Source organism: Notolabrus celidotus, chromosome 15 (assembly GCF_009762535.1).
Source record: "Notolabrus celidotus isolate fNotCel1 chromosome 15, fNotCel1.pri, whole genome shotgun sequence".
Taxonomy (NCBI): Eukaryota; Metazoa; Chordata; class Actinopteri; order Labriformes; family Labridae; genus Notolabrus; species Notolabrus celidotus.
Window position 1 is genome coordinate 32,396,592 of NC_048286.1, and position 11,471 is coordinate 32,408,062.

Sequence of the window (11,471 nt, forward strand, 5' to 3'; positions counted from 1 at the left end):
AACGAACAGACAGAAGGTCAGAGTCCTGATATCTTGATGCCAGGACAACAGATGTCCATAATACTGAGTACCAAACCTGGTCTCACCACACTCACACCTCCACACACACAAAACGAAAGAAGAAGATCTTTGTCATTCACAGACTCTGAGGCCTCCTGGATTATCCTGCCTCCGAATCAGGCTCACAAAACTAGATGAATCTGTCTGGCTGGATCACTTCTTGGTGTGACAGTTGCATCATCCCTCAGCTGTGAGCATTACAGAGGGTGATAAAAACTTCTCAGCACCTCACCAGGATGAAGCTGCCACTCATATAAAGCACCTCTACACCTAGCTGTGTAGGCGGGAGGCAAACAGGTTCATGCAAAACTGGCTGTCTGCTTCCATCTGGCTGACAGAACCCCAGCATCCAAGTCCTGCATCACGAGGCCCCCATTTCAGTCAGGGAACACAGCGAGGTGCTGCTGGAGACTTTCTGGATACAACCTCAGCTCTGTGTATAAGTGAGAGGATACAATATGGCCTGGTGAGATGTAACACATGGGTGTGATGGTAGACTCTTGTTAACCCTTCGTTTGACTTAAATCTCATCTTATGTTAAATCCTGGAACAGCACTATTTTTTCACCATGTGGCATTAGCTTTTAAATGTGCAGCTGAATTTCACAACTTATATCCAATGGAGTCAAAATTAAGATATTGAAAGGCTCCACATTTTCGCCACGACTTAAAAAGAACAACATCTATGTACAATAATCTGCTCATACAGTCAGTCAGGTCCTTTTACTGACGTTGTGTTTTGCTTGAGACGGATTTGGAAGTCTGGCTGAGTCATCTCTGGCAGCCTTGTAATTATTTCTCTCTCTGGCCACAACAAACGCCCACACACTTCTCTGCCGAGGTTATTCTATATGATACAAACTCAAACAACTGTGACTGAGGACGGTTCTCACTGACTGCCAAGCACAATGTAGTCTTTTTCAGGTTATTAAAGTCCAATTATATGGAACCATTATGGTGCGAACCAGTGAGGCCATTCTTCCAAATCATCCGCCCGTCATATTTATCCATTGTTAGCTTTGTTAGTGTTAATAATAATGATAATAATAATACATTTTATTTATAAAGCGCTTTTCAGAAACTCAAAGACACTGTTAAAATCGATACAAGCAAAGAACAAGGAACACAGATCAAACAAAACAACAGTACAATCACAAATTAAAAGCTAACTTTAAAAGAGTTTTTAAAAGAGATTTGAATGTTGAAGGGTCAGAGCAGTTTTGGATATGAGTGGGGAGAGAGTTCCAGAGGGTGGGGGCAGCTATGGAGAAGGCTCTGTCCCCTCAGGTTCGGTGCTTGGCTCTGTGAGGTGGAGACAGGAGGTTGGCATGTGAGGAACGCAGGTTACAGGAAGGAGTGTGATGATGGAGGAGGTCAGTGAGGCAGGAAGGGGCCTGGTGGTGGAGGAGGTCAGTGAAGTAGGAAGGGGCCTGGTGGTGGAGGAGGTCAGTGAGGTAGGAAGGGGCCTGGTGGTGGAGGAGGTCAGTGAGGTAGGAAGGAGCCTGGTGGTGGAGGAGGTCAGTGAGGTAGGAAGGGGCCTGGTGGTGGAGGAGGTCAGTGAGGTAGGAAGGGGCCTGGTGGTGGAGGAGGTCAGTGAGGTAGGAAGGGGCCTGGTGGTGGAGGAGGTCAGTGAGGAAGGAAGGGGCCTGGTGGTGGAGGAGGTCAGTGAGGTAGGAAGGGGCCTGGTGGTGGAGGAGGTCAGTGAGGCAGGAAGAGGTCTGGTGGTGGAGGAGGTCAGTGAGGAAGGAAGGGGCCTGGTGGTGGAGGTGGTCAGTGAGGTAGGAAGGGGCCTGGTGGTGGAGGAGGTCAGTGAGGTAGGAAGGGGCCTGGTGGTGGAGGAGGTCAGTGAGGAAGGAAGGGGCCTGGTGGTGGAGGAGGTCAGTGAGGTAGGAAGTGGCCTTGTGGTGGAGGAGGTCAGTGAGGTAGGTAGGGGCCTGGTGGTGGAGGAGGTCAGTGAGGAAGGAAGGGGCCTAGTGGTGGAGGGCTTTATAGGTGAGGAGCAGGATTTTAAACTGTATGCAGTAGGTGGGGACGGGGAGCCAGTGAAGATGTTGGAGGACGGGGGTGATGAGGTCACGGGAGTTGGTGCAGGTGCAGGTGAGGAGGCGTGCAGCAGAGTTCTGAATGCATATACTCAGTCACTTCTTGCTTGTGATGCCAATGCCGGGCCAACAGACACTCCTTGCTCTTGTTCCAGGACACTTCCCAGAACTACAGCTCACATTTTGACTGATGTATTGAAGTTGTTGATACCTTGGACCACTTAACCTTATTATTATTATTATAAACCAATGATATATGACCATGTCTCAAAAATCCTTAAGTCCCAGATCTTGTCATTGCCTTGGAGTGGGGAAGTATTCATTATGTTTCTCCCTCTTGTGGTCAGGTACCGTCGATTCCAGCGCTCCAACAGTGTGACGGCAGCTGTGCAGGTAAGCTTCCTGTGATTTTTTTGTGTGGTTGTTTGTTTTCAGGATGCACGTTAAGGGTTCATTGTTTCTTGTGAAATCACGGTTCTGATGAGATGAGTTATGTCCAAATGAGTTAGACTGATTTGAATCTAAAGCATCTGGACCTCGAGTGGAGCAGAACAGACCTGCACAGTCCCCACAGGCACAGTCCTTCAAACAACCGCTCATTCATTGAGACAGGTATTGAGATGTATGTGCATTTTTCTCCTCCAGGCAGATTTGGACCTGCCAGACCACATGGACACCCCTCTGGACTCTGACACTGACATGGAGATCATGTCACCCGGGGCCCTCTCTCGACAATACTCTCGTGATGCTGCCACTTCCACCGTCAGCATCCAGGGCTCAGGGAACCACTACCACGCCTGTACCTCTGATGACTACGACGATGTAGGTTTCGACCCGTCCATCCTCCCTCCTCCAGACCCCTGGATAGACAGCGTGACGGACGATTCACTCGATGTCAACTTCAACAGCTCGTCCATCCTCGAGGTATGTGGGGGGACAGACCCTGGAGTCCCCCTCTCCTCATGGAGGGTTGCAGCCTCTCTGAACCCCATCAGACTGATTTTAAGCAGCAATAACCTACAAGTCCCAGCACCAAATAACTTTCAGATTAAAGTCCTGCTGGTGTTTTTGTCAGGAGTTTGAGGAGGCAGAGTGAAGGAGGGGAAATGTTAGAAATAAACCATCTGACTCAAAGCTAACTAAAAGTAGCTCCGTGTCTGAGTAATAATGACGCTGCATGTTTGTCATCTGTTCTTTGGGAGATGAGGATGTGTTCATTTAATCAATGAATGAAGTATATTAGGACTGGTTTGACATTTCAGGATTTAGAAATTACATTTTGTGACGACATTGAGAAACCAACACTATTTTAAATTTATTACAAAACCTGACCGTACCAAGTCCCTAGAATCACAGGATAATAATAATAATAATAATAATAATAATAATAATAATAATAATAATAATAATAATAATAATAATAATAATAATAATAATAATAAAAATAATAATAATAATAATAATCATAGTAAAATAATAATAATAATAATAATAATAATAATAATAATAATGATAATAATAATACTAATAATAATAATAATAATAATATGATAATAATAATAATAATAATAATAATAATAATAATTATAATTATAATAATAATAATAATAGTAAAATATTTATAATAATAATAATAATAATAATAATAATAATAATAATGATAATAATAATACTACTAATAATAATAATAATAATAATTATAATAGTAATAGTAAAATAATAATAAGAATAAGAATAATTATAATAGTAATAGTAAAATAATAATAAGAATAAGAATAATAAGAATAATAATAATTATAATAATAATAATTATAATAATAATAGTAAAATAATAATAATAATAATAATAATAATAATTATAATTATAATAATAATAATAATAATAATAGTAAAATATTTATTATAATAATAATAATAATAATAATAATAATAATAATAATAATGATAATAATAATACTACTAATAATAAGAATAATAATATGATAATAATAATAATAATAATAATAATAATAATAATAATAATAATAATAATAATAATAATTATAATAATAATTTTTAAAAAGTGCTTTACTAATGAGAAAAAACTAAAAAAAAATTGCACATGTAAAGTAAAATATTTCAGTGCTTGCTAATGGAACTGATTGATTTTTTTTTTTTGTATAACTATTTCTTCTTTTTTAATTGTATGTTTTTTTTCTATTTTATTTTTACATGTTCAAAATAAAGACATCAAACCAAATCCAATTAAAAATGTGAGAAAGAGATAAAAGGAAATAAAAACATGTTGGAAGAATAAAAACATCAAAAGATTAAACAAAATAAAAAAAACATAAGAAATATTAAAATATACAATTCTAAAATACAATTATATAATCCTGCCAGTGATGCTGCCTAAAAAGAATAAAACCCTCTTGATTAAAACACACTCAGGTGACATCTCCTGTAAAAGCACATTGATAAAAGTGAGTTTTTAAACAGAGTCTTTACAATTCAACCAGTCACCCAAGATATTAAGGTATCTTTGTAACATCACCTTCTTTATGTTGCTTTCAAAAGCATACCATGAAATAATTGTCAATGTTTTTTTTGTGCTAAATCAATCAATCAATCAATCTTTATTTATAAAGCGCCAAATCACAACAAATGTTCCCCTCAGACTCTTTCCAAACAGAGCAGGTCTAGACCGTACTCTATGTTCTATTATTAACAAAGGCCCAACATCAAGACCGGATCAGATCCAGTCCCATCTTACAGACAGGACTCAGTCTGATCTCATCTTAATCCACCATGAGCAGAGCACTTTGCAGCATTTAGCAAGTTACAGTGGCAAGGACAAACTTCCTTTAACAGGCAGAAACCTCCAGCAGGACCAGACTCACTGTGAGGGATTGGAATTTGATGGTGGAGACTTGTGCATGTAGCTTCCTTCATTAACTGTGTATATTTACTTTATATTTCACTGTTACAGGCCTATATTGTTTTCCATTTGTAGTTCTACAGAAGACCTGGAAACTAGGATTTGAGACTTAGACTCACTGGGGGAATATCAATTGCGGAAATACATCAAATTGAAAGAAGGGTCATCCTGCCATGGACTTCTTGACCTTTCTTTCAAACATTAAGGTCACCTCTGCTGGCCTCACTCTCCACACTCAGAGGATGTCCACTTCATTTATACAGTATAGTCTTGACCATAGACAAGTGGTTCTTGATTGAGCCTCATTGAGTATTCCAGCGTATTCCACCCCAGAGTGCTCCAGTCTGTCTTTGTGCATGAGATAAAACCAGCGTGTCTGCACATCATGTGAAAAGCATGACTACTTGTTCAGCAGGTGGTGCAGCGGTCAGTGTGCCACAGAGACGGACGCTGGTTTCTGAAGCTGTTGCAGGCAGAGACTGACCGCTTGGACGGCTGGTGTCGACAGATGGAGCTGGACCAGCGGGAGAACGACCTGCCTGAAGAAGGTAGGTCTCTGTGGGCGGGGGTCGTCAGGTCGAGGTTAAAGGGGAGTTATACAACTTTTAACTCTAGCTGTATTAATTGCAATAACTGGTTCTGGTAGAGACAAACAGTCTGTAATGGCTGTAAGGGCAATTTTGAGTATGTCCACTTATAGAGGCTGTGTTTGCCTCTGTTTGTTATTCAAGTTGGTTTTGTGTTTTGCATAAATATTTCATGGATCCCAATTTAGAATTTTAGCACCAAAGTGACACATTGGCACGAATCACCTAAACACTGGAGGCAGTGATGGTGAACCGCTCTCTATGTTGAGAGGTTAAAGGTGTATAAAACTTCGTAAAGAGAGCAGTGCAACAACAGATTGTGATTCTTCAGTGCAGTTCTTTGGTCCTTTGTAACTCGATGTCTCTGCCTGTAGTCCTTGGAAAAATGCGGAGTGCTGTTGGAAGTGCTCAGCTTCTCATATCGCAGAAGTTTCAACAGTTCAGGGAGCTGTGTGAGGAGAACCTGGTGAGTCTCACTCACACCAAAGTCACACCTCTCTCTCTGTGCAACAGAATAAACTCATTTACTGTACTGCAGTCCTCTGGGGAGCACTATGCACTGTTAATAAAACAAGATATTCATCCTCCATCATCTCCTCCTTCTTACTCCATCAGAACCCGAACGCCCACCCCCGTCCTGTGGCCTCAGACTTGGCTGGTTTCTGGGACATGCTTCAGCTGTCAATCGAGAACGTAAGCCTTAAGTTTGATGAGCTTCACCAGCTCAGAGCCAACAGCTGGAGACCTCTGGATCCCCCTGACAGAAAGGTACGCACACTCCAGCTTCCTGTCTGCTGCCAGGCTGATTTGGAAGAACACCATCATCTTAAGGGGATTGAATGATGTGCTAGTTTATTTTGGCGACGATGAGTGTGATTCCTTTGTGAATCCTTCATTTAGAAACAAATGGCAGTTGTCTGTGGTACCCCAAAGGTATATGTATTAACCTCGACGCAGAGTATAGTCTAGCTTTTGCCCGGACTACTACTCAAGGATCAGTTCATAAAAACCACATGAGGACCCGATGAAAACCCAGACCTTGTTGCATTCAGTTAAAAAGCACAGTGATGTTTTGTTTCTGGCTCTTTGAAGGCAAACACACTTAGGTTCACAGCTTCGACTCTTGCTTCAGCCACCTGAGGCTGACAGCGTTTCATTTTCAGCAGCACAGTGTCTGTCCATCAATCATCTGTCTGTGGCTGTTAAACTGTATCTAACAAGTGAGCTGTAGAGTCCTTCAGTGCAGCAGTATAAAGGTTTGCCAAAGGGTTACAGAACAACTTCTCAAGGATACAAAATTGAGGAGAAAAAAAAGGAAAAAAATGCATGCTTAAACCTGCAAACAGCTTTAACTCTCCTATTATCCTTGGAGACCATTTAACGTCTCTAAATTAATGACTAACATCATTTTTTTGGCTTCATATTTCATGACTTTTCCTAATTTAATGGGGAAAACTTGGAAAACATAAAATTAAAATGTTGATATGTTCCAATATGCTGTAAAAAAAAGTGTTCCTTGGGGTCAATTTGACCCCAGGCTGTTTTAGCTGTATATAACATAAGAAATATCAACATTTTACACACATTTGTTTTGGATGTTTTGGATGATATTGAGGTCACTATAACCAAGGACACTTCAGCATGTGACTGCAGGAGCTGGGATCGAACCGCCAACCTTTAGATTGAGATATAATATTTCCAGCCACCATGTCTCTAAAGACATTCAATGATGCATCCTGTGTCATACGTGCTGATAACATAGAAGAAGGCAGGGCCGATGAGAGCATGACAAACTCACAGCAGTTTGATGTTTTGTTTTATAAATTAAGTCCTTCTGAATGCTTTAAATTGTGTTTGTGCTTAAAATATATTTTATTTAAAGTGTTATTTAGATAATCAACAAAGAAAGACAAAGTATCTGACACATAAACCTGGGTAACAATCAGTTTCTGGAAAGAAAAGTTAAAAATAAGGTTGCGTTAACAAGATCAGATGAATACAAGAAATAAATAGATAAATAAATAATACATTTTTTATAAATAAGATAAATAAATGTTAAAGCAATGATCAAAATAATAATGATTAAAATAATAATAAAAATAATAAAAATAATAACCAACAGATCATCACAAAAGTTAAAATAGACTCCATAAAAGATTAATCAAATATTTTTTTAAAGTGATCTATCAACATTAGAACCCCTCATCTTCTGCAGGAAGAAAAGTCTCTGATTGGCCGTTTTTGCAAATCAATATTAGCATTAAAGGTCAACATGTGATCAGCATATCTCACAGTTATACCAAAAACCTGCAGCCTGCAAAAAAAGGACTCAGAAATACTCAGCTGTCTTTTAGAGCCAGAATTCTGTCATTTTGAGTTTGTGATACTTTACCAAACATGAATTATGTGTCCATGTCTCATCATATTACTGCTCAGGACAACAATAAGTCTGTTAGGACGGTGATGAATCTGTGCACCAGAAGAAACACAATGACTGAAAGGATGCAGGCATTTCCTCCAGACTCAGCAGCAGCAGCAGCTCTGATTGGAGGATTCTCAGCCTGCTGTTTTATGTAATCTAAGAGATGGAAAGAGATTAGGCTTTGGATAAAACTAACATGTATCAGGCCAGTCTAATAATAAAAAAGTGTTCTCCATATTTTAATGCTTTGATTAAGATTCAGTAAAAGCTGCATTGTGAAGTGCTGCTCATTATAACCTCTAATGTGACAGCATGTTCTCTTCAAGGCCCACTCACACCTTCTCTGTGCATGCACGTCTCTACATTCATTTCAATAAATTAAAGGTGAGTTGTGCAGTTCTGGAAGAAGATTGGTGATTTTTTCTGTATTTGCATAAAGAGCGTGGCCATGAAGCCCTTCACAAAGACGATGGGATAACACTGGAGCACAAAGTAATTAGACTAATGTGAGCTTGGTTCTGGTTCATCAAGCTGCTGCCAGAGTTGCTCCTGCAGAGCCAACATGCAGAGAGGACAGGAAGTCCTCCAAGAACCAGGGCCAGACAACAATCACCAGAACTCACACTCATCTTTGAAAAATAACTTTAACCAATGAGAACTGAGAACTGTCCACACTGAAGCACTCAGCCTCTCTCCCGTGGTGTAGTGTTAGTGTATGAAGTACTTGTCCTTCTGATAGTACAGATGAATACATTCTTATGTATGTAGACTCTTTGTGTTTACACAGCCTGCTCTGTCAGTATCTGTGCCTGGACTTGTGTCATTGTGATTCTTGAATCTGCTGGCTTCCTCATTCGCTCTCATTCCTGTGTTTTTCTTTCTTTCTGCTTTTTTTTTGTGTTGACAGTGAAGGCGTTTGCAAACAACCACACATCAATCAGCATAACTGCAATGCCAACAGCACCTCAGGGCCTTGACACCTCTGGGCCACCGTAGAACCATAATGTCTGTCCTTCCATCCATCCTTCCATGCTTCCTTCTACCTATCCTTCCTTCCTTGCTCTCATCTTACTGACGCCTGCTGCCGCCCCACCGCAAGTGACTTTTTGTTGTGTGTTTTGTCGCTCCAGTGTGAAGACAGATGACGTAAGGGAGTGTTAGTGTTCCTTCTCATTAAATGCATGACACAGTTTACCTGAGAGGTACCTTAAATAATCTTCAGAGACTAAAGTGAAGTCACTACAAAGACGGCTGCGATGCCAAGAAACAATTATAACACAAGTTCCAATCTCCATATCCATGAGCCGGCTCTGTCTGTCTACATCATGAAGATCAGGGAGGTCACCTCTTGTAAGGATGCAGTTGAGTACAGCACAGATAAAGTGTGCAGTACTTGACATTGAGAACATACTGTAGCTTTCAGTCCTCATCGTAGGCCCATCCATCCATTCACTTCATGACAAAGTGAGCTCAGACCTGTGTGTGTAAAAGCTCACGGACAAATTCCACCAGATCCGTGTCCGGTCTGTCTCTGATCCGTCACAGCACCAGATCTGATAGGTTTCTATTCTAGTCAATGTGTTAACTTCCACTGGATCCGCTCTGTTGCGTTCCAGCTGCGTCTCTGATCCTGCAGGTCGGAGCCCTGCAGATCAGATACGCAAGACTTCTATTGTTGCCGGATGCCGGAGCACGACGCATCAATCTCAACAGAGCAGATGGAGCGGGACAGGAAGTCAGGTTTCACCAAAATAAAATGAAAACATCCGGTTCATTTTCAGAATAAAACACTCTGTGTTATCACCAGATTTCACTTAACCCTCCTGTTATGTTCGTTTCTCTGGAACAGAAATAATGTTCCTGGGTCAATTTGACCCGGGGCATATTCAATTATACAAAAGTGTCAGAACCCCAAAAAATCACAATGCACATTTTTTAAATATCATTTTTAACTCCATTACTAACCATTCAAATCAAGATTTAGTCCATTGGTGTTCTTTAATTCTCACAGGTCATGGTTCAATGAGGATAACTCACTCATTTCACATTAAAATTAATGTTAAAACTCTTTTTAATGTACATTGGAAAGACCTAAATATAAATACAATAGTTTTACATGACAGATTTTTGTTTATTGTATTTTACATTTTGAATTTTTTTTATTTTTATGAAGTGATGTTGATAAATTAACATGACACCTCTTCTGTCACATGCAGCCCAGATTTTTAAGCTGCATTTAGCTGGTTTTGAAGGCAGATATTACCTAAAATAGACTTTTAAAAGGGGTCAATTTGGAGCGCAACATAACAGGAGGGTTAACAACAACAACAAACCGACATGATGAGCGGAGCCAGGCCTGGAGTCATCAGGTCAGAGGTTTTCAGAGGACCAGAGAGACAACATGGATGAGGAGAGGAGGAGGAGAATCCTTGATTCAGCGATTACTGCGGGAAAACCTCGATCACATGACTCCAGCTGTCCGGCGCTCCTGCTCCATGTCCGGAGACCGACCGGACACAGATCTTGGTGGAAGTCCCGTGTCAGCCTCAGTGTGTTATTTCAAACTCAGCAATAAAAAAGTGAATGCACAGAGAACAGGGGAGAGGAGATGAAATCAGAGCACCTTATTCAGCCTCTGCTGCAAGTCACACTTGTTGCAATCGGTTAAAGCACTTTAAGTTACATGCTTTGTTTGGAGGCATTTGTTTTGGTGCAGTTGTTCCAGATTTGTTGTTTACAAACCAAAGCATGTGACAGTATATCGATCCCCAGTTCAAGACTACAGAGAAATCCTGACCCAGGGAGTTTGTGATGTTTAAAAGATAGAGCATGTTATCTGCATAGTGACACTGATGCCATGTACAGGAACAGATAGCCGTGATGTAGACCTCCACACAATACCTTAATGTATCCTGTATAATACTTAAACACACACCCTGCAAGAGAACTGAGGTGAATGTAGAGGAGCTAAGGATTTAGATTTCTACATGAAGATAGATCGATGTTTCACAAACAGTTTCAAAGTGAAGAAGGATGAAGAGAGTGTTCAATGAGAAGATGTGAAGGATAGTTCAACTGACACTACTGTGATCAAAATGTCTGAAACATTTAACACACACACACACACACACACACACACAGAAAAAACATGTATGTCTTTTTCCTGAAATGTTCTCCCCCCCTCACCGTCCCCTCCCCACCAGGAGAGGCGGCTCCCTCCTCCAGTGCCAAAAAAGCCCCCCAAGGGTCCCCACCATCACCCCCCTCTGGCCCGAGACCGCTCGCTGGAGAGCTCAGAGAAGCAGCGGCAGGAGGCCAGGAAGCGCCTGATGGCGGCCAAGAGAGCCGCATCCGTTCGACAAAACTCAGCCACGGAGAGCGCTGACAGCATCGAAATCTACATCCCCGAGGCTCAGACACGGCTATGAGGACACTAGAGGGGTC

At 40.8% G+C, this 11,471-nt stretch overlaps 1 protein-coding gene across 1 annotated transcript in view; it reads left to right on the top strand.

Annotated features, from left to right (window-relative positions):
• LOC117826901 (disks large-associated protein 1-like) overlaps positions 1–9,039 on the top strand; it is a 126,930-nt gene extending 117,891 nt beyond the window's left edge. Inside the window, exons 11-16 of the mRNA XM_034703319.1 lie at positions 2,449–2,494; positions 2,747–3,025; positions 5,431–5,566; positions 5,980–6,071; positions 6,221–6,373; positions 8,935–9,039. Coding sequence (XP_034559210.1) covers positions 2,449–2,494; positions 2,747–3,025; positions 5,431–5,566; positions 5,980–6,071; positions 6,221–6,373; positions 8,935–8,937 — 709 coding nt within the window. The 3' untranslated portion in view covers positions 8,938–9,039. The remainder of the gene's footprint in view (positions 1–2,448; positions 2,495–2,746; positions 3,026–5,430; positions 5,567–5,979; positions 6,072–6,220; positions 6,374–8,934) is intronic.
• The last annotated feature ends 2,432 nt before the right edge of the window (positions 9,040–11,471 follow it).